Source organism: Chelonia mydas, chromosome 3, assembly GCF_015237465.2.
Source record: "Chelonia mydas isolate rCheMyd1 chromosome 3, rCheMyd1.pri.v2, whole genome shotgun sequence".
Taxonomy (NCBI): Eukaryota; Metazoa; Chordata; order Testudines; family Cheloniidae; genus Chelonia; species Chelonia mydas.
Window position 1 is genome coordinate 122,502,811 of NC_057851.1, and position 24,145 is coordinate 122,526,955.

General features: G+C 42.8%; 1 protein-coding gene across 1 annotated transcript in view; it reads right to left on the reverse strand.

Moving 5' to 3' along the window:
• Positions 1-854: 854 nt before the first annotated feature.
• RNASET2 (ribonuclease T2) overlaps positions 855-24,145 on the reverse strand; it is a 71,714-nt gene continuing 48,423 nt past the window's right edge. The window contains exon 11 of the mRNA XM_043543201.1: positions 855-1,522. Within this exon, the coding sequence (XP_043399136.1) occupies positions 1,449-1,522 (74 nt within the window). The 3' untranslated portion in view covers positions 855-1,448. The remainder of the gene's footprint in view (positions 1,523-24,145) is intronic.

A 24,145-nucleotide genomic window follows, 5' to 3' on the forward strand; every position in this document is an offset into this window, starting at 1 on the left:
ATGTGCATGACATTGTGGCTGGCTTTGCACAAATAAGTTTCCCTAACTGCAGAGGAGTGATAGATGGCATGCATATTCCAATTCTGGCACCAGACCACCTAGCCACTGAGTACATTAATCACAAGAGGTATTTCTCAATGGTTCTCCAGGCACTTGTGGATCACTGTGGGCGTTTCACGGACACTAACGCAGGCTGGTCCGGAAAGGTGCATGATGCACACATCTTTCAGAACACAGGTCTGTTCAGGAAGCTGCAAGTTGGGACTTTCTGCCAGGACCAGATCATCACCATAGGGGAAGTCGAAATGCCCACTGTGATCCTTAGAGACCTCACCTACCCTTTAATGCCATGGCTCATGAAACCATACACAGGGAGCCTTGAGAGCAGCAAGGAGTGCTTCAACAGTCTGAGTCGGTGCAGAATGACTGTTGAGTGTGCTTTTGGCCATTTAAAGGGCTCCTGGCGCTGTCTGTATGGGAAGCTGGACCTGGCTGCTGACAACATCCCTACGGTTATAACCGTATGCTGTACTCTCCATAACATTTGTGAAGGGAAGGGTGAAAGCTTCACTCAGGCATGGACCACTGAGGTTGAATGCCTGGAAGCTGAATTTGAAGAGCCAGAGACCAGTGCTATTAGAGGGGCCCAGCATGGGGCTGTAAGGATTACGGATGCCTTGAGGGAGCAATTTGATGCCGAAAGCCACCAGTAAGGTTTAGTGCCCTGCATGGAAGTGAAGTGCAGTGGTTCCAATGCTCGTAGGCATTTGTGTTTGCTACGTATGATGCACTGACTTGCAGGGCCTGTTGCTTTCCTGGGCTATGCTATCTTTTACGTAATGCAATAATAAATGTTTCCAAAACCAAAAAATTCATTTATTGAAAAGAAAACAACTGCTGGAGAAACACACATGGCACGACACATCTGTGCTATGTGGGAGGAGGGAAAGGGGCAGGGTGGGGAAAGGAACAATCACAGATTTGCCTATGTTCTATTATCATTTTCAGTCTTCTTGTCTGGAGTGCCGTGCAATGAGTGCTGCACTTCAAGCTGGCTAAAATGTATGGTGATGGGGGTTGAGTGCAGTAGGTAAGGGTCGTAGTTTGCAGGGCTGGGCAGTGAAGCTAAAGGTGTTGGAGGCAGCTGGTGCCGATAAGAAACCAGATGTCTGGGAAAGTGGGTTGGGGTAACATGGGAGCACAGGAGAAAGAGTTTGGGGACAAGGGCTGCGGAGAGAGGGGGCACGGATCTGCTCCCTATGCAGTGCTATGAGCGCCTACATCGAGTCTGCTTGGCGCTCCATAATGCTTAGGAGCTGCTCCATGGTTTGTTGCCAGCAATCCGCATTCTCCAAGCAGACCCTCCTTTTGGTCTCCTGCCACTCCTGTACTTTATTGTCAGTAAGGGACTGCTGCATAACTCCATGCAGAAGGTCCTCCTTGCTTCTTCACAGTTGCTTCCTGAGTCTTTGCAGCTTTTCGGCCGTTGGTAACAAGGACGGCTGGGATCTCAAGGTTGCATCTGTAAAGCCAAAATGCAACGTTTAACAGAGGCAGCATTGTTAACACTAGACAGAGCAATGATTTGGCCAAACTTATAGATAAGCACAGTGCACACAACAGCAGAAACTGCCTGTCCCAAGGCGAGTGCACATAACCCACAAGAGCCCTGAAATGGTAAGTAACCACAGGGGGTGGGAGAGGGGGGGAAGACTGATGGTTCCAGGGGCATACTGTCCTCTGGGGTCCTGTGCCTTGGGGAAAGCCAACAACTGCAAGGGGCCCCTATACTCCACACTGTCCCCACATTTTCCACAGGATGAGTTCGTCCTGAAAGATATCTGACTGCTGAGGGTGACCTGGGAAGCAAGGGAGGGTCTTCTGCAACAATACAGCTTCCACCCTGGCCCATATGCAGCTTGCCTGTGTGCAGCAACGGTCCCCCCTACCCCTTACAGCACAGTGGCATAGACATTTTAGCCTGACTGGGACAAGGAGCACAGTAGCTCTGCCAAGGAACCTGCGCAAGCAGATTGCCCAGCTTCTGCATGAGACCTTTGATGAGATCACTGAGGCCAATTAACGTGATGTGAGAGAGCACATCAATGCCCTATTCCGCATCTAGGCATGCATGCAGCCCTGACCCTTCTTTCTGCAACTGTCCTTGCCCCAACTCCCTTCTCAAAATAAAAGCTGCTTATCGCACCTCATCTGCGATTTGTTCTTCCCCAAGCACCATCCGCTGTGACTGGCTACCTTTCTCCTGGCTTGAAAACAGCTCCTAGCTGCATGCATCTAGGGATGCCAGAACGTCCTCTGGCTCTGGGCCCCCATCCTCCTCAGCACCCTTGCTCCCACTTTCCTCCTCCTGCTTTGTTGCACTCTGGGCTGCCATGGCCTCTGAAGTGTCCATGGTGCTCTTCGGCGTGGAGGTGGGTCACCCCCAGTATCTCGTCCAGCTTTGTAGAACTGGCAGGTCATGGGGGCAGCACCAGAGTGGCTGTTTCCCTCCAGCGCTTCGTGGTAGGTATTCCGCAGCTTCTTCAATTTAACCCTGCACTGCGTCCCGGTCATGGCCCCTTTCTATCAGGGCCCTTGATATCTGCCCGTAGGTATCGTAATTCCTACGGCTGGAGCACAGCTGGGACTGGACAGCTTCCTCCCCACAAACACTGATGAGGTCCAGCACCTCGCCATTGCTCCACACTGGGGATCACCTGGCACATCGAGGCATGGTCACCTGGAAAGATTCGCTGAGAGCACTCCATGCCTGGCTGAGCAAACAGGAAGGGGATTTTCAAAATTCCCAGAGAATTTAAAGGGTGGGTCCGACAGTTGGTTACCTGAGGGCAGGGTAGTCGACTTCAAAGTGACGACCAGAGTGGCTAGAACAGGCACTGTGCGACACTTCCTGGAGGCCAGTCAGAGTGTATTAATAGATCAGGGCATCCACACTGGCACCATGGCACTCCAGCCAGGGCGCAACAAGCTCTATGTTTCTCGTGGAGGTGAATTACCGGGGTGCTCCAGCTGTGGAGTCTGGACGCTCTATGTGCCTTACCAGTGTGGACACCTCAGGAGTTATGGTGCCCGGGGCTGATTTAATGCGCTCCAACTTGCAAGTGTAGGATAAGAAAACATGTGAAGGTAAGATCTGTACAGCTGAGGTACCCAAACAACCTTAACTCTTTCTTGTAGTACGTCATGCACTAAACAGATGTTTATGACTACGGTATTTTAGCATCTGTGGTCCCAGATGAAATTAAACTAATTTTTAAAAACATTTTATTCACTCTCTCTCTCTCCCTCCTCATGGTGTCACTATAGGGTAGAAATACTGTTGTTTGTGTGCCTTAATTGTGCATTTCTTTTAATTAGAAACTTACCACTGTATTTCTTTGGTTTGGGGATAATTATTTTTGCCCTTAAGTCAGTGATATGTATTCTTAAGTGTAATTCTATTTTGTTGCTTTTTGTCTAAAGAGCAACAGTTGGGCCAAATAATCTACTAGTGAGAATTCTGACACGTTTCTTGTTTCTATCATACCACTTTCGTTACAACCAGTAGAATGGTTGCATGTATTTTAGCTGTAGAGAAAGGGTGGTACGTTGATTGAACTACATATGATGTCTCAGTGACTCCACTAAAGCGACGTGAGCTGTTGACCTGACCCTCTCTAGAGTCTGTATCAATGGTTTTCAGCTTTCTTGTTTGCAACCCCCCTAAAAAATTTACTAGTAGAGGTGCAGACCCTTTGGAAGCTTTGAATGGAAATGCAAATGCCTTTGGAAATCTATTGTCCATCTATTCTACAGAGAATTCTTTCCTGGGTATCTGGCTGGTGAATCTTGCCCATATGCTCAGGGTTCAGCTGATCGCCATATTTGGGGTCAGGAAGGAATTTTCCTCCAGGGCAGATTGGACGAGGCCCTGGAGGTTTTTCACCTTCCTCTGTAACATGGGGCACGGGTCACTTGCTGGAGGATTCTCTGCTCCTTGAAGTCTTTAAACCATGATTTGAGGACTTCAATAGCTCAGACATAGGTGAGAGGTTTATCACAGGAGTGGGTGAGTGAGATTCTGTGGCCTGCATTGTGCAGGAGGTCAGACTAGATGATCATAATGGTCCCTTCTGACCTTAATATCTATGAATCTACAGTTGAAGCCTGAAACCTGGCTGAACAGAATAAGTCTTTTGCAGACCCCCTTAGACATAGTCCACAGGCCCCCAGGGGTCCATGGACCACAAGTTGAAAGCCACTAATCTATATAATTGTTAATAACTTAAATGCAAAATTTAGAATGTAAATTATCACCTATGCTCAGGATTTAATGTAATTTGAATGATATGTCAAGTTTGAAGAGAGTCTGCATTATTCCATTGGCTTTGTCCCAATTGATCCCACCAACAGAATAATGCAGTAAGAAATCCAAATTAACCAGTGCCTTCAAAAAAAAGTTGGCAAAGAGCTCTTCACCTGCCTGAAGGGCCACACAGGAGAAAGACTGCATACTGAACTTTGATTTCCAGAAAAGATTATGGAAGGGGCAGAAGTCAGCCTAGCCACTTAATAGCTAGCTTGCATTTTGAATTGAAGGTTTACTGAGCATGTACACTAATTTACTTTCAATTTAATATAGACTATGGAATGTGTATGTGTGAACATTGTTTAATGGTAATTGACAGTGATGCTAATTTAGTTATCAGTGTTATTCAATTGCCTCCGGTTCCCTATTCCTTTTGACAAATCCTGTTCAGTGAAATAATAGGACAACTGAAATTCTTCATTTACTTTTATCTATTTATAAAGTTTAAATAGTCCTGGTGCAACCATAAATTAATCCACCTGTTCAATCATTTCTGTTTCCTTGTGTCTTAAATATTCTATTTCCCTATCATAGGCAGAATAGCGAATCAAGCCAATTATTCCTTTAGGCAAATGGCTAAGAATTTTTCCTTTTTTAAAAAAAAAAAAATATATTGGGGCTGCCAAGCAATTGAAAAAATTAATCTCAATTAATCACACTGTTAAACAATAATAGAACACCATTTATTTAAATATTTTTGGATGTTTACTACATTTTCAAATATATTGATTTCAATTACAACACAGAATACAAAGTGTATAGTGATCAATTTATTACAAATATTTGCACTGTAAAAATGATAAACAGTATTTTTCAATTCACCTCATAAGTACTGCAGTACAACCTCTTTATCATGAACGTGTAACTTACAAGTGTAGAATTATGTACAAAAAATAACTGCATTCAAAAACAAAACAATGTAAAACTTTAGAGCCTACAACTCCACTCAGTCCTAGGTCAGCCAAATCGCTCAGACAAACAAGATGCACTGAAGATTCATACATCCCTTCATCTTCATAGGACATGCTGATGTTGGGTTCTGCTCGATAATGATCCAAAGCAGTGCAGACCGACGCATGTTCATTTTCATCATCTGAGTCAGATGCCACCAGCAAAAGGTTTATTCTCTTTTTTTGGTGGTTCGGGTTCTGTAGTTTCCGCATCGGAGTGTTGCTTTTTTAAGACGTCTGAAAGCATGCTCCACGCCTCGTCCCTCTCAGATTTTGGACAGCACTTATACCTTTGGTCGAGTGCTGTAGCTCGTAGATTTGCGCAAAACGTAGATTTGCGTTTTGTCAAATCTTCTGTGAAAATGTGTTCTTAAAACAAACATGTGCTGGGTCATCATTTGAGACTGCTCTAACATGAATATATGGCAGAATGCGGGTAAAACAGAACAGGAGACATACAATTTTCCCCCAAGCAGTTCAGTCACAAATCTAATTAACGCATTATTTTTTTAACAAGCATCATCAGCATGGAAGCATGTCCTCTGGAATGGTGGCTGAAGCATAAAGGGGCATACAGATGTTTATCGTATCTGGCATGTAAATATCTTGCAACACCAGCTACAACAGTGCCATGTGAACACTTATTCTCACTTTCAGGTGACATTGTAAACAAGAAGTGGACAGCGTTATTTTCTGCAAATTGCAACCCAACTTGTTTGTCTGAGCAATTTAGCTGATGTAGGACTGAGTGGAGTTGTAGGCTCTAAAGTTTTACGTTATTTTTTGTACATAAAATTCTACATTTGTAAGTTACGCTTTCATGATAAAGAGATTGTACTGCAGTACTTGTATGAGGTGAATTGAAAAATACTATTTCTTTTATCATTTTTACAGTGCAAATTTGTAATAAAATATAAGATGAGCACTGTACACTTTGTATTCTGTGTTGAAATAGAATATATTTGAAAAATGTCAAACATGAAATTCAATAAATATTTTTAAATTGGTATTCTATTGTTTAACAGTGCGATTAATCTTTGAGTTAATCGCATGAGTTAACTGTGATTAATCGACAGCCCTAATATATCTATATCTATATCTAGAATGTGAATAAATACTCTCTCACCTTCTGTCTAGAATAATTTTAATGTTTCATAAGCTGAAACAAATCTTCTGCTTTTTTTTTTTTTAAAAGCAGGATTTGTACTGTTAAGACAAAAGCAATCGCATAACTAAAGTGTTGTACAAGTACTTGTCAACACGAGGTTGTTTATATTAGGAAAGAAAATAAAATTAGGCCTCCTGTGAAGTGAAGAGCAGAGTTTACTATCAATGCAATGTAGGATTTTAAAAATATATTCTGAGAGACACTCAAGACCACGATGTCAGTTAGGGACTATCAAAGGCTTAAGGAAACAAACCTCTTACTAGCCTACTTTTTAAAGTCAGTTTTAATACAGTTTTATAAATTTTTATAGGACCTCAGGCAAGATTCTCAAAATGATTGACAAGCAGAAGCAAAATCAAAGCTCATAGCTTGGACTACACCTATGAATGATGCAGGATTTGGTTCACATATAACTGCAACAAGTGTCACACTGGAAGATACCAGCACAGAGCTCCATTGATTTAAGTGGAGCTCTACAAGTGGCTGGAGTCCACCCACACTGCACTCATTGCTGGATCAATGCCATTGTTACTGGGATTCAAATCACAGGGTTTAGCAGATTTGTTTGGAGTGGCGCAATAACAGGCCACAGCAGAACAACAAAGAGGAAAAGGGCAATGGAGTTTCAGTTCTGAACACAAATCATCCTCTCTGGGTTGGGTTTGACTGCAGGAGTTCTAATTTAACTCAGATTGATATCAATGTTTAAGAAGCTTCTAGCTGCATTTCACTTCATGTTGTTTTATAAGCTGTAAACACAATGTACATGTTATATAGGGAAACTCCTATATTTCCCGCCCCCAGCTCGTTTCCCTAGGCTCTAGTTAGTTCAACCCGGTTATCTCCCCCTCCTGTAGGACTAAACTAGGTGCCTAAAAATCTGCTGCTGGACACGTGCACAATCACCTCAGTCTAGGCACCTGTCTCATGCCTAAGATCCAGCAAGCAGTTCCCCCACCTATTTCACCCCAGTCTGGTGGGTGTTCTGACATGTGGTCTACTGGATGAGGCTCCACACAAAACAAAGAGAAAGTGCCCTCCCCCCACTCCCGCATAATGTTTATCCCAGTGGTTAGAGCACTTTCCCAGGCTATGGGAGACCTGGACTCAATTTACCACCCACCCCCCACCCGCACCTGACATGAAGCAGGGATTTTAACTTCAGTGCTGATGTAATATTTGGACCTTCTTATTTTCCTTAGTTCTGAGCACAACTGTGAAAAGTCAGTGAAAGTTCATAAAATTTCACACTAACCTACAACAACAAATGGGAAAGGGAGACAAAAAAAAACCCACTAGGCGAGTCCAAACAAAAAGCCGCCGATATAACTCAAGAACTGTATTAAGATCAGACAAGTAAAAAAAGAAAAGTGCGGGACTGGAAGTCTGTGACCAAAAGTGGCATGTTGAAAATTAGGCCAAATTGGCGAACAAAGTGAGGAGACAGACTATTCTGCCTAGTGCTCCCTTTTTGGGTCCCTAAAAAACCCACAACTTTAGGGGGAAAATACAGACAGGTGTGAATGCTGGCTGACTGCAAAATGAAGGACGGGGAAGGAGAAAGCTTCACCATCATGGCAACTACCTCCGCCATTTTCTGGGACCCTAGACCTTCATTCTAATCTGAGAGATGTCCTGACGAGAGAGAGAGAGAGAGAAATACAGACACACTCACTCCCACACCCACCCAGATGATACCAGCACCTCCACTGGCTCCAACTAAATCCCAAAGACCCACCTTAGATGTGAGGCTCCATCTTCCTTCTCCACATCCCCAATGTGTCTTTTCCTTCCTACCCTATTTTTTCTCTGTTCTTTCTAATAAGAGCCTGGCTTAGCTGGCCAAGAATTGACCTCTTTTGCAATATGGCTATGAGCCTGTGGCCAGAAAGGTAGCTAAAAGCCAATGCTGGTAACAAGTTTGCCAGGACTCAGATGGCTGATAAGACTGCGTGCTGTGCTTGCGTTTTCCAGCAGTGAAAGTCAATGCCAGAGACAGAATCTGCATTTTGTGTGTGTGTTGGTCTCCTTTTGCCTTTAAGGCAACGAGATCAAACTTTAACAAGAACGGCTCCAGCCCATTTCAACTAACTTCTCCTCTTTTCCCAAAAAAAGAGCAGTTATTACCATCTGAAAGACAGTCAGAAGGGAGAGGGCTGTCGTTCTAAAGGCTCTCTACAGCTAAAGGGACAGGGAAACAAGGGATGTTACAATGAAAGCCTTATTAAATGTTACATTTCAGATGCTTTACTTTTTTCCTTCTTTTCTGTATCTTTAAAAATTTTGTTAACCTTTTATTAATAAGGTGTTTGCCATGGTACTGAGCAGGTGGAGATTTCTGTGTACCAAACCCAGAATCTCATTAAAAACTATTTCAAGTTGGACAGAGTCAGGGTCATGTTAACACCTTTGACTCTTTAGATGCAATATTTGGGCCCAAATTAATAAATCAGGCCCCCCACCCTAGAGAGCGCCATAACCACTGGGCTATAGTGTAAGCTGTTCTCAGTCTCTCCAATTGAACCAGTTCCACTGTGCATAAATAAACAAACATCAGGTGGAGCAGGGGGACTGGAGGCTGTCTCCCACATACCTCTGGGTGCTCTAATCCCCAGGCTAGAGAGTCAGTCTTATCCTTTCCCTGACCCAATGCATGTTTATTTGTACACAGTGGAACAGCTTCAAAAAGGAGTGATTGAGAGCAGCACAACCCAGAATAACCAACAGCCCAGTGGTCAGAGCATCCTCTTCGGGGTGGGGAGAAGATTCCTACTCCACATCAGGCAAAGGGAAGACTTGAACCTGGGTCTGCCCACATCCTAAGTGACTGTACCAACCACTGAGCTATAGGTTAGGAAGGGGGCATCACCACCTCCTTATTTTCTGTGAGAAAGAGCTTAGGTGCCTAACTCCAGGAGAGGGTTCACAGCTGTGAATCCCAAGTGGCGGGAGATGCCTTCCTGTGGCCCAGACTTAGGAACTTAACTCCCTTTGGGGGCAGGGCTTAGGACCTGGATTTCCTATTGAGTAGCATAGGCAGCTCCCTACTCAGCAGGTTGGCTTTTGTGGATCCCATTCTTAAGCACCTGACTCTCCCCAGGCAGCGTAAAGGGGGCCTAGGCACCTAACTCCAGGCTGTACATCCACTAGACAGCAAGGCACTTCAAGTTAGGTACCGGAAAACTGAGTCCAAGTCCACTTAGTGGATCTAGCTCTGGTTCTTTTCCGTCAATAAGTAGCAGCATAATTAAAAGGTGATCACATAACTGGGCTAGCTACTCTCTAATGTTACAAAGGAAGACAAAAGCAAGTGGCATGAGGCTGGGGGGAAAAAACAAACAATAAAAACATCAAAAGACCATTTAGTCAATAATATGAGAATTGCAAAATATAGCTCAGTTTGAGCTATAAGTACTTCCAGATTTAGGTTACTAATTCCTGGCCATCTCACCTCAATGCATGGTTCAGCGATATGAAGAGGTCTTCTAGGTAGCTCACAAAGACAAACATTTCAAGTGAAGAGACACCCCATAATCATTAAGCAGCAGTTGCTAAGGAACCCACTTTAGTTGCCCAGCAACCGTGCTAGAAATTATGTGGCATCTCAGCCATTTACCCTTTTCATAGAGTACCTGCGTGCTCTAGCAGTGGCTGTGTCTCCTCATTGTACCCTTTCCTCCACAAGACCCCATAGAGATTACGGGGCAGTTGCCCACACTGGGCAACTCTGCAGAACCGACAGGAGCAGTCGCACACTACCACATGATGACCAGGATGGAGTGAGGCCACCATATCTCATGAAGACTCTTATGTTAAGAAGGGAGGGTACCAGGGTTTATAGGAGGGATGCCAGCTTTAGGGAGAAGTACTATATAATCACTTTGGGGAACCTCAGTCCATGTTTATAAGCCTTCTGTTGCTGCTCTTGTCAGCACAGAAATTCAAACATGGGCTACAGGCCAAACCCTAAAGTCCTTATTCAATTATTATTCACTCCTTACTGCAGAGTTTGAGCTGATATAAAAAATTTTGCAAAGGTCTGCCTACACCCACTCTGGTGAGGTAAAAGACAACAAAAGCATGTAACACAACAGCATCCTCATTAATAATATTTTTCACTTCCATAGCATCGTCCATGCAAGCTTCTCAAAGCACTTAATAAAATGAGTATTGAGGCTTATTTCATTAAGGTTTATAGGGAGAGGGGTCTCAGACAAATTGTTTAAGTGATTTCTCAAACCCACACAGCAAGCCTGTAGCAGAGCAGAGATCCCAGATTTCCTCACTACTAGTCCTGTGCTTTAATTACCAAACCATGGGTGAAATCCTGGCTCCATTGAAGTCCATGGGAGTTTTGTCATGGACTTCAGTGGGGCCATGATTTTACCCCATGTGTCATCTCTAACATAAATCCACTTCTCTTCCACCCCAAATAATTTGTTCAATTAACGTAACCCCTTTGTTTGTAAATGTCCATGAGCAGATCACTGTATTTATAATTTGTTCATAATTCAACATTTCTGAAGAATAGTTTAATATATTTGAATTCTGGATTTTTTTTGCAAATTTCTCATAAAAAAAAATCTACTGAATACTTGCTAATACTCAGAATTTGCTATTTGAGCACTGTAGTTGGTTAATTAAGTCACAGGACTGGTTTCTATTTCCTAATTGGAGTATATGACTGAGAATACCTTTGGGAGAAGAACTCAAGGGCTAATACAGAAAGCATTCTAACTTTATTCAAAACACTGCATTGAAATTAATTTCAGGCCCCAAGGTAAAGCTAGAAGAGAAAAAAACTGACAGGGTGCTGTAGGTACTGAAGAGCTAGATTCCCTCTTAATTCTACCCTTTGTAAAAGTAGAGACATGGGCCCAGTTATCTCAGGGCAGATTTTTTTTTATTTGGGGGTAGGGAGAAGAGAAGAGACTACTCTGGATTTTCCCTGTACCTCGGAGAAGCTAACAATACTTAGTGAAATGAAATGGCAGCCAGCAAAGGAGACATTGGAAAGGGGGGAGGACAGGCCTGAGAGAACTAAATGTGAAGGATACAAGAATTTCTTCTCTCAGTATTTATTTATCCAGAGCCTCATATAGGGGTTTGGGCTTTCTTGGAGTCAACTTCAATTTTTCATGTCTCCCTCCCCCATTTCTAGCTTCATGTGTGCGCCTAGCTTTTTACACATTGCTAGACTCCTTGTTTTCTCTCAGCATTCAGGTAATGTTTTCCCCACCTTTCGTCTGTCACACTCTTTGCTCTGCCCAAAGATTCTCAGGCTTAACACAGGGTCCTGCACGGTCCATGTTTTGTTTTATTGCAGTCAGTAAACAGGTAGCAAATCAAAATATCACCCTATATACATTTATAATCAAAGCAGAATTAGGTGCCGTCCATACTGGCCTTATAATTGACTTTCAAAACCATGCTGAATCGTGGTGTCAAAGCATGTTAGAACAAACAGGCTGTATAACTAGATTAATGGCACACCATGTAGCCAACACTGTCAGGAACCTCCCCTACCTGATTTAACCACAAGTAAGTTAAAACTCTGCTTAAGGGAACTGCGCAGAAACTGGCATCCAGAATAGCAAAGAAAGGTTTTCCTACAATACTAAGACATGTATATAAAGGCAGCCTCGCAGTAGTACCAAGAAGGTAAAGTTGAGGAAGAAAGTGTTAGCAGAAACTCACAAGATATGGAGGTCAGCTTCAGACAGCCTCAAATAAGTACCCAAAGGTTTGGATGCCTTTTTCAAATGTATATAACTCCTTGACTTGTTGGAAAGCCAGTGGGAAGAGTTCCTTTCTCACACAATTTGACACTTCCAATGTCAGCCAGAAATACGGCAAGGAGACCCTAGCCAGTAAATGATTATGGGCCTGCTCCAAAGCCCACTAGTCACTGGAGTCTTACTTCCCCAATATTACCTTTAAAATTACTACTTGTATAAATAATACTAACGTATTCCACAGCAATTGCCCAAAACACCACAGAATATACTTTTAAGGAATTTAGAGCATTCCTATAGAGCCTATTGTAACAGTTTTGCTGTGCCCCCTAAAAGTCTTAAAATATGGGAAGAACAGACTCATACATGTGCTATAGGGACTATTAATATACAAGTCCTGGAGTCCATTGAAGCCAATGGGAGTCTTTCCACCAATTTCAGTGAACTGTGCATCATGCTCATATAACCCATCTGTACCAACCACTACCTACTGCTCTCAGATCCATAGATCTCAGAACGCATACACCCTGCAGCCCAGCAAAGTCAATCAGGGCAGAAACCCTGATTAAGGATTTCAAGCTAGCCAAAAAATACTGAGTGATTTCCAGCAGCTCACATCCATAATGGACTGAAATAATGGCACATCATTAAGGTAAGAGGTGCTGTATGATGTCTGAAGTCACAGATTATTAAAAAGAGCCTTTAAGTTTGTCTAAAAGGAAAAGTATAGCTTAGTCTCAGCTCAGGTGTTTACCCTACCTTTAAGGGCATTTGGAAAAACCTCCAATTTATCATAATCATCGTGGAACATAAAAAGCTAAGTAAAATTATCACAATTTTCCACCAATTATGGAGATTAGTGAGGGAATCTGAGCCTGAAGAGAGCATAAGCAGCAATTTTTATATTCTTTCCTCTTTGTTGTGTCTAATAGTCTGTGCCAGGTGCTCTAGAGGTAAAAGACACCCAGAGCTCCTGCTTAGATACCATGGGCTGGTACTTTTGCTGAGACTAGCTCCAAGCCTTCTGGCTAATCTGCTAATGAATGTGATTTTAACTACACAAGTCACTTACATGGTCTGGACCCATTTAAGATAGTTCATACTCAATTCACCCACATTCTGTAAGAGTAGGGGAGGAAAATCCAAACCACTCCAGCTGGCCAGGTGCATTCTTAGCATGAAATAATTAATGACATTTTATTCACTGGACAGAGTTGGTTAAACAAAGAAACCGACAAATGTTAGTCATACACTTTAAGGTCAGAAGGGACCATTATGATCGTCTAGTCTGACCTCCTGCACAACGCAGGCCACAGAATCTCATCCATCTACTCCTGTAATAAACCCCTAACCTATGTCTGAGCTACTAAAGTCCTCAAATCATGGCTTATTAACCATTTATACATCACTATGCCAAAGTTCAGGACAGGAGTGATATCAGTAGCTTGCTCTTCCTGTTTTTAAGCCCCAGGACAAGTATTGTAGCAAAGTATGGTATTGGTCATTGTTTATTACTCAGCAGTTTCAGCATAGGGATTTGTGTGAATCCCATCTTCAGTTTTACAGGGTGTGAATTCTCAGCCCTCGAATTTTGCTTTGAGGTTGAGGTCTTGTGGGCATTCAAATGTGAGGACGAAAGCAAAACTCAGACAAAACCTCCAAGTTTCACATTCATTTGGACACAAACCCAAAAAGCATCCTAGATTTGCTTGAAGAATTCACAGTTGATAACAGAACTGGGAACACCACTAAGTCTTTCAGCTACAGATTCTCAGTTAACCACTGTTGCCACCCACCATCTTGTGTGGGAAAGTCCTGGTGCTACAGACCTCCTAAGGTCTGCAAAAATAGCATCCCACTTCTGAATTTTTTACAGAAATTCACAGGCTCTGGACTTCTCTTGCAGAACCTTGGAAGAAGATGGGCGTGTCCCTCATGACTATTTTCCTGTCCAATTCCCGATGTCCAAAGGACTGGCCTTTTCCACTAAGGTCTGCAGTAAGGGGAAGAAGTGTCTGGCAGAAGATTTGGGGTTCAGCTGAACTGAAGGGGAAAGCATCTCCCTGGCTTTCCTGCTGCTCTGAACTCCCATGAAGGGGGTCACAGCACAGGGAGTGATCAACCTCTGCCATTCCCTGTTTAGCCCCCCTATAGACTCCCAATTTCCACTCCTTGAGCAGCTTCAGGAATTCATTCCTGCCATCCATCAGCACCTCCTCTACCCTACACAAAGTTTTTTTTTGGTCAGATTCCTGGCCCCCCAGCTCCCTCAACGAGCCCTAGGATGCTCATCAGGCCCCACAACTCCCCTACCCCAGCCTTATGAGACCCCTGAGGATGTTGGCAGACACAGAAGTAGGTGCCTCAGCCACAGAAGATCCAAAAGAAGCTTCTGAGTGAGCCCACACAATTGGTGGAATTCATAGCATCACTGGGGTTCCAAAGAAGCAACTGAACCCTGAGATCCTCTAGGCAGAGGTGGGAAAAGCACAAAGCAGAGCTTTAGGGGCTGATAAGGGAGCAGGGGCCTGTACAGATGGCGAGAGACTGGGGGAAGCTTGGAAGGTCCAGGGAGGCTGGAAAGGGTATGAAAATTACATTGACTCCCTCAATTTTATTTGCTGGGTCCTAGCAATTAGCTGCTGTTTATATAGACGCGAGCAGAGCTTTTTCTACCCTGATGAAATTCCAGGTCAGTTCTCTTTTCCTGCAGTCACTTCTTGTTTTTGAAAAGTGATGTCCCCTGACAGTTCTCTAGTGGAGGCTGACTTGAGAGAGCTCTAGCTATTTAAAAATGGGAGAGCGCATTTAATGACACAAATTGTTCTGCAAATAAAGAGTGCGCTGAAGGAATTTACATTTCCCCAGATAACCAAAACAAACAAACAAACATACATCTTACATTTTTTACTTCAGCAACTAGCTTTTTCTGCATACAGAGGTTTCAATCCATAACCAGGATAGCAAGGGGGAGACTACTATGCAGGGAACAGAAACATTCTACAAATGGCATTGATCCAATTTTAAGTTTGCAGGATAAATTCTGCTCTGCTACCCCCTGCACAGACATGACAGAGTAGAATTTGACCCTTTTATTTTTCTGAGCTGTGATGGGTGCGCCACTTACCATTAGGATGGCATTCCCTCCTGGTCTTTCTGGGGGGTAGCTTCAGAGGTGAACACTCATTCCTACAGTTGCACGCCACCTCTCCGCTTCTCTCTCTGGATCTGCAGCCCCTCTCTAGCTGCATGAGCCATAGCCTCCTCTTTGTGAGTTTACCCTCCATCCAAGTCAGCCTATTTGTTTTCCCCTTCTGAGGTAAGGAAGGCTTCCTTCAGTAGTCCTAAGCAGCCTTCCCATTTACTGTGTCTGTACCACTGCCTCAGTGGCTGGCAGGGGAACATGGGTCCATCCTCTGCTCGAGGTTGTGGCTCAGGGATTCTCTAGCCAGCAGTCAAGGTCTGTTCCCTTTTTGGGCTTACTGCCTTTCCCTGAGCCCTCTCCTCCCATCTAGCACTCGCCTTTCTCTGGGATTTGCAAGCCTCCTAATTCTCCCTTCCCAGAGAGTAACTACAGGCTACCTATCCCTATAGCCTCTAAACCCCCTCTCCCAAGGGGTGACTGCAGACTTTCCCAGCCATCCTTTCTGCTTCCAATCTCCTGTCTTTGTTTTCCCAGCCCAGCTGGTTTCTCCAGCGGGGGCACCCTAACTCAGTCAGGGGATTACCAGGCCACCTGATTCCCCTCAGCTATGACTTGTTGGGTTAATTGGCCCCCTTCTCACTCTGCATTAATCCTTTCCAGCCAAGTGCAGAGGTCACCACATAAGCATATATGTTCCAGAGAGACATGAGTCCCTCCCATAGTGAAGGGCACAACCCGTTTTTCAGAGACTGATTTTGCCCACCCCTTCTGTATACATCAGAAAATATTCCTGTCAGGTTTTTTAATTAGAAATGAGAAAACTAGTTTTTAACATTTGGGGACAGAAGTTTGGCAAAGGAATGGAACCAACAGAAGTTCAAAGTTCTGTTTAGTCATGAGAAATTTGGAACACATTTTGTGCAGTGTACCCTTATCAGTGTGCTTCCTTTCTTCCCATCCCCTTCCTTTGACAACTAACCAAGAGTTAACTATTATGCAAAGGTTATTTTGCAAATGCTGCCTCGTAAATTGTGCTACAGTGAATATTGAAATTCATGCTTTTAGCCATCTTCTAGGCAAAATTAAAACACACTTGGCCATAAACTATCTAAATTTGCCACCTTAACAGTGATTGACCTGAATATGGTCTAAGAAGGGCAGAGTTAAGGTTGTTTAGGTTACCTTAATTGTGATTTTGCATACTTTTAGGATTGGTTTGTTTTTAAAGTTTAGCCTTACCTTGGAATTTTCTGGCTTTCAGATGTTTGGGTTTTTTTGCTTGCAAAGTTATCTTTTGGTTTTTCCCTTTAAACTTTTTCAAATTCAATGACAGTTTAACAAAGATTTCCAGGAAACGATTGTACTTACATATTGCTTTCTATAAAAGAGTAGCCACTGAAATCAATTGATATTAAATCTCAGATTAATCTTTGAAGCCTGAGCCAGGTCAAGAGACCGGGTCCAGGAAAAGGGTCAGTATCTGCTCACTCCAGTGATTAATTACACTTTACATCAGAAGATCTCTAAGCTCATTACAAACGTTAATAAATGAGCCCTTACAATGCTCCTGTGCAATAACGAAGTGTTATTATACACAGTGTGAAGTAAGTGAAAGGGAGGTACAGAAATTCCATTACCTCTCTACTGGCATACAAGAAGTCTGTGGCAGACCTGGGAAAAGAGCCCTGGTCTCCAAGCTTACAGCACAATGCCTTAAACCACAAGGCTATCCTGGTGGCAAAGATAAAGAAATTGAAGAATAATCAGTGAGTATAAATGTCACAAGGACTATCAAAATATGGTTTCTCATCCCACGGGTTTGTCTTATGTTTGCAGAACGTTTTATAAATTTGGCTGCAGTTCTGCTTGTGGGATTTCTGTGACTTGATTGAGACAGATTTTATTTGAAGCAATTTAAACCACCCCGTGACTGTATTATCCTGCAATAATGTTACTACATAGCTAAAAGCCATCTAGGAAGAAGCGAGTTGAACTGAGTTAAAGTACATATACAATTACTAATCCTACCAGAGATGCTTTTGATAGAGATAAACTTTTCCCCTTAATCCCTGCTCTAGTTAACAACAACCAAAGTGGACACACTTTCTGATCAAGAGCACAAACTCCAACATTGATAGATTTCCCAGGGGTATAAAATACCCAGCCTAGCCATCACTGAGCCTATTTGTAATGCTCTTATTACTTCATTAGCTTTCATGAATTAAGCCTATATCTGCTGTGCTCTTTTAGAACTCATTTAGTTCCTGATTTCCTCTAATTGGTCAGCTTTGCATTAACAGACAAGCTCTTGAAACCGGGTACCAAAGGCTTAGAATTAGAAGTAAAATTACCACTGAGGTGATAGAAGAATTCCCAGCACCAGCCACTTGCTCTCAGATTAATAGCAAAAATCTCCAATAAAGCTGGCCAGAGGATCACAATTCTGCTTTTCAGCAACTGCAAATTTGTTCTCATTCCATATTGGAATGAAAACAAACCCTCTCATAAATATAAAGGGAAGGGTAAACACCTTTAAATCCCTCCTGGCCAGAGGCAAAACTCTTTCACCTGTAAAGGGTTAAGAAGTTAAGATAACCTAGCTGGCACCTGACCAAAATAACCAATGAGGAGACGAATTACTTTCAAAGCTGGGTGGGGGAGAACAAAGGGTCTGTCTGTCTGATGGTTTTGCCAGGAACAGAATAGGAATGGAGTATTAGAACTTGTTAGTAAGTAATCTAGCTAGAAATGCGTTAGATTTCCTTTTCTTTAAATGGCTGGTAAAAAAGCTGTGCTGAATGGAATGTATATTCCTGTTTTTGTAACTTAAGGTTTTGCCTAGAGGGATTCTCTATGTTTTGAATCTGATTACCCTCTAAGGTATTTACCATCCTGATTTTACAGAAGTGATTCTTTTACTTTTTCTTTAATTAAAATTCTTCTTTTAAGATCCTGATTGCTTTTTCATTGTTAAGATCCAAGGATTTGGGTCTGTGTTCACCTATGCAAATTGGTGAGGATTTTTATCAAGCCTTTCCCAGGAAAGGGGGGTGTAGGGCTTGGGGGGATATTTTGGGAGGAAGACGTCTCCAAGTGGGCTCTTTCCCTGTTCTTTGTTTAACACGCTTGGTGGTGGCAGCATAGGATTCAAGGACAAGGCAAAGTTCGTACCTTGCGGAAGTTTTTAACCTAAGCTGGTAAGAATAAGCTTACGGGGTCTTTCATGCAGGTCTCCACCTCTGTACCCTAGAGTTCAGAGTGGGGAAGGAACCTTGACAAACCCTTTCAAACATTTTCATGAAAATGAAGTTGTGTTGTGTTGAAGTGTCTAGTTTTGTTTTTAAATCAAAACATGAGGGGCAGGCCAGACATACTTGTATGTCATACTGTATGGTCTGTGGGTGGGGGCACTGGTTTGTCGTAGACCAATATTCAACTCCCTGCTTCAGAATATGGGCTTGTTTAAACCCCAGACCACTCAATCAAGGAGAGCAGTGATTTGAACACAGCTCTCTATGGTGTGGCCTAGCATGTTTCCCTTGTACCACAGCATAGGCCTGGTGCCACCTTGGATTCTTTGGCTTGTGGCCTTGCAATGATTTACTATCGGACCAGAGTACTTAAATCAAAATTTGATCCTTTTGAGAGACACAGGGTACAAACTCTTCAGTCCTCAAATCCACCCTTCTTCTGGGAGCCTGGGTGTTAATCAAAACAGGCTTCCAACCTCTCCTAAATCCAGGAGCCCAACAACCTCCATCTGGGCCTGTGTGATAATTCAGGCATACTACAGCCCTCCTCCTGGGGCTGGGTTGTAAACAATCACTCTCTTCCTTGGACTAGGAGTTCCCAGCAGCCCTCCTCCCAGAGCTAAGTGGCAAATAGTCACTGTCTCTTTGAATCAGGAATCCCCAGCCCTCCTCCCAGAGCAGGGAGGTAACTCAGGCCAGCTGTAGGCCTCATCCAGCTTCTACCCAGCTAGCCTCTTTTTCCCTACTTACTCCTTTCCCCATAGGCTTGGAGAATCAGAGAGACATCCTCTAGGAGCACCTCACTGAGCTCTGATAGCCTTTTAACAAGCCCACGTACTCATTTGTCAATTAGTTGCCAAATGGTCACCTACGCAGTTAATTACTACAGGTGGGCTGAGATGGGCTTGTTCTTAAAGAAGCCTATCAGGAGTAGACTTTGCCTTGTCCCTGACTCCCCTTAAAGGGTCCAACCACTCTGTGACCATCTCCCACTACCCAACCAGGCTATCGAGCATGAGAGATCTTTCTGAACCAAAACACCTTGATGAAAACGTCATTGAAACAGACATATTTCCAGGAAACACTTTGAGACCACATATTTCTATGAAAATACTCCCCCAGCTCTAATATGTAAAATTTAAAGGACAACACAAATGAACACTGATATATGCGGTGTATAATGCCTGAGGTAAAACACTATAGGTGAACTGAAAGGCTTTTTAAAAAATACTTTAAAAATGTACATCTTGAAATCATTAATAGAATATGTGACTAGCCTTAAAATTACAAATAAATGCACTTCAACAGTAAACTGCCAACTGTTTGAGGTCAGAGTTCTGCATTTCTTCTGCAATAATAATTGTATTTATCAAGCAACTCCCATACACCCAAAACAACTTTATTCATAAAACCCTCTCTCACACAGACTCTTCCTGCCAAGTCCTCCCAAATGCCATGCAACGAAATAGACTAACTAAAATACACTGAACAGGAGCCAGCAAACAGATCTGCAAACAGGAGAGTCAGAGTAAGAGGAGTTTTGGGATGTGTGGTGTTTGGTTGTTTTGCTTTTTGGTGGTTGGTTTTTTGTTTGTTTGTTTTTTGGTCTTTTTCTTTTCCTTGACAGGAAGTTAGGCAAAAAGGCTATGATAGATACAGAGGCGGAGGTGGTAGTGACCCCAGGAATGGAAAAGACAATGAAGATGACCGGATGTGGAAACTGCAGGATGTGTATTACCCTGGGGTAGGTACCCAAAAAATCTTTATTTGTATGAAGTGCCACCTGTTAGAGCTGATGGAAGAGAAAATCTGAGGTTTGGAGATGCAGGTGGAAACGATGGCTGAGTTTTGAAGGGGGTTCAAGCAGGTGAGGGGGGAAGGCAAGAGGAGGCTGAAGGAAAAAGTCAAGACTCACAGATGCAAGCTTTACTGGAGAACTGTGAGGGGAGATTGTTGGGTGAAGAAAGTGGCCAGTGGAAGCATGTGATTATGAGAACCAGGCAGAGGAAAAGACCGGCCAGTGAAGGAGAAATATTGCTTAGGAACAGGTTTGCTGTGTTGGAAAGTGAAGAAGGGGCACCGCAGGCAGTAACAGAAGGTGGGAGGGCAAGGAAGAAGAGAAAAGCAGCTATAAGAAGAGAGCCAGAGTTTGGAGCCCCAGGAGGATACAGGCTGACTCTCAGAAAATTGCCAGGGAGAACAGAAGAGAGGACTTGCCGCCAGAAAAAAAACAGGAGGAAGGCCAGAGAATCGCACCAACACCAGAAAAAGGCAGGTCTTCATAACTGGGGACTCCCTACTGTGATGAACAGACAGGCCCGTCACCAAAGCTGATCTGGAGAACAGAAGGGTGTGCTGTCTGCCAGGAGCTAAGGTATGGGATGTGGACCTGAGGCTGAAGAGGATCCTAATGGGAGCAGGTAAGAATCCACTGATTGTCAAATGATACTGCTTGATTCTTGCTGGGACACATCAATGACTACTATGCAAGGCTGGGGAAGACGCTTAAAGAAATGGAGGCTCAGGTGATCTTCAGTGGGATTCTACCTGTCCCTAGAGAAGGAGAACAAAGGCAAGACAAGATTATGATGACGAACAGATAGTTCAGGCCGTGGTGCTACAAGGAGGGCTTTGGGATGTTCAACCACTGAGAAGCATTCATGGACAGAGCACTGTTTTCATGGGATAGACTCCCCCTGAGCAGGGAGAGAAACAGACTCCTAGGATGGAGGTTGGCACAACTGATTAAAAGATTTAAACTAGGAACTCAGGGAAGATGGCTGGGAGAGGCTCATATAATCTCCATGCCTGATTCTAACATTGAACAGGAGGAAAATCAAGGAAGAAGGATACAGCAATGGTGAAAGGAACAGCAGTGGGTAGAGGAATGGACATTAAGAGGAAAGATTGTTAGCTACACTGGTATCGGCACTGTCAGGTAGGCAATGCTGGCAGTAGAATGACTGTACCCAGTTGGGTGAGGAATCTGCAAAGCCAAGTAGAAACAACTAAGATGTTTGTACACCAATGCAAGGAGCCTGAGTAACAAAATGGAGGAACTAGAACTACTGGTGCAGAAAGTGAAACCAGATATTAGAGATAACAGCAACAAGGAATCAAGAAATTGAATACTTCTCTAAGACAATAATACCTCATAACTATGCTTCACCCTACAAAGCTTTCTGCTATATTACTCAAGTAAGGTTTCCAGCTATCTTGGAATAATAACTTCTCTTAATGACACTCAAATTGAGTGGCTTGTGGGAAGATTTCGGGAAATGGTAATAGGAATAATGTCTCTGTAAAGAACAAATGAGAAAAACGACGCTGACGATCAGCATAAATATGAACGGTGCCAAATCACTTGGAAGAGGGAGTCGTTACTGAACACAGGGAATCTGAGCTCGAGCTTTACTGTAAACCATTCCTGCTGCAGAGATTATTGATTAGTAGAGTCTGACTGGAGACACTCAAATAATAACAAAACTGTGATTTAAAGCAGTCCAGCCCTCTAATCCTGGAACTAGAACCAATAGCAGTGGGTTTCTGTCACCATAAAAGGTTAGACAAAAATGCTAAACAAGTTAGGAAAAGCATCCCCAATCTATTCCTGTCTTTCTAGATTGGTTGTTTTCTCATTATATAATATTTAATTGTGAAAGCCTTGCCTAATCTGAGCCCAGTTCCTTGGCTACAATTTATTATTCCTACCCAGATGCTGATAGTCGGTTGATAGCAGTTTTTTAGCGGTTTAGCTAAACATTTAAAAAGATGATAAATACAGTATAAATGTTACAAAAATTGAAAGTAAAACTGAAGTCACAGAAAAATTGAATGTCAGTTTGTATTTAAATGTACTTAGAATTCCTCATTTCACTGGGGACACAGAGCCCTTTAATACTGGAAGATTTTCAAAATTTTCCACATTAATCAAACACAAGCTAAATACAAAAGATTTTCTTTCTTTCCTGTAGTCACAAGGGTGGTCAAGTCTATAAGGGGACCATGTAAACAACCTTAAATATGTCTCCACAACAAAACAACACACACATCTGTAACCTTGGGCCAACAGCTCCAAACCCACAGGCCTTTACTGCATGTGCTAAAGGAAGATTGTGGTTGCCTATAGAAAATGCCTTTGTTCTTTCTAACCTGTAATCATTCACTATAAGGCAACATGCTCACCTAATCCCACTAAAGGCAATGGCAAAAGTTTCCACTGGCCCCAGCTGGGAGGGGCTTGGGCTCATAACGCCCATTCAGTTCAATGGGAATAAGGATTGGGTCCAAAACTAACTACAAAAAAATCGTAGTTTTGCTTATAACTAATTTTCTTCACATGGAGTTAACAAGCCAAATTTGAGCTACAGGGATCCAAAAATACTTTAGACGAAAGTCCAGGTTTCATATCAGGGTAATTATACACATAACCTGCAACTCTCACACGATTTGAATTTTCTTCAAACTTTCTGGAAACGTTTTCCTTTGCCTTTAGAGGAAATAAGACAACTTTCAGGCAAATCAAGTTTCCCCAGCCATAGTTAGAGTTTTACAATGGAAAAGGGCTACAATCTTTGGCTCTAATCCCACAGTTGGTAGTGCATTGGGAAACCGCCACAGCCAACACAAAGATCTATTACTTCCATATGGGCACAGCAGTCCTTTTGCATGCTATCAACTGAAGGATCAGAACCTTAAAAGGATCCCCAAGTGCTAAGCTAGTTCCTTAACCAGAGTGGTCTCAATTCAGTTCTAGTATGCACAGGTGTCCTTGTGCATGACATTATCATTAGCAGCAGTTTTAGGAGTTACAAGGATTGACTGACCCATGGTGGCTGACCACATCTTGTAACTCAAAAGGACTACATGCATGCATTGAGAACACGTGTGAGGGCCACAGACCTGATCCAACACCCATTAGTGGAGATCTTTACTTCAGTGGGTGCTGGATCAGGCCTCTATGGCAGAGTCAGAATAAAATCTAGCTCCCTCTCACAATCCTGAATTAGTCCTTAGTGTCCACAGGAGTAAAAAGTAGTAAAAATGTGTTTTAGTCAAAAAGTCAACAGAAAGGAGAACTCTGGAGGAACAGATCTGGTTTGGTAAGAAATTGCTTTTTTTCTATCATCACATTTCTGACCAGACATACACTTTGAAGAATTTTAATTCAATTCATCACAAAAGCTAATAACTGGTTTGTGTTGTTTTTCGAATTTTTTTTTAAAGCTGGTATTTCAGCAGGAAACTGTATTCACTATTATCTGATGAAGGTATTATCTCATTTTACAATGACACATTCTGGCATCCTACGTCCGATTTCAATCAATGATTTTTACTATAATGAGAAATTATTAGAGCAACCAACCATTGTAAGCTAGGCATTAGTTTTGCAGAATAATAAGGAAGCTATAGTTTTTTTTTTTCAAGTATCTAATAACATAATCTTTGTATGATGCTAAATATCTAATTTAAGCCCAGGTACATTCTCACTCTGAGTGACTGTAATGAGTGACTGTAATGAGTCTCT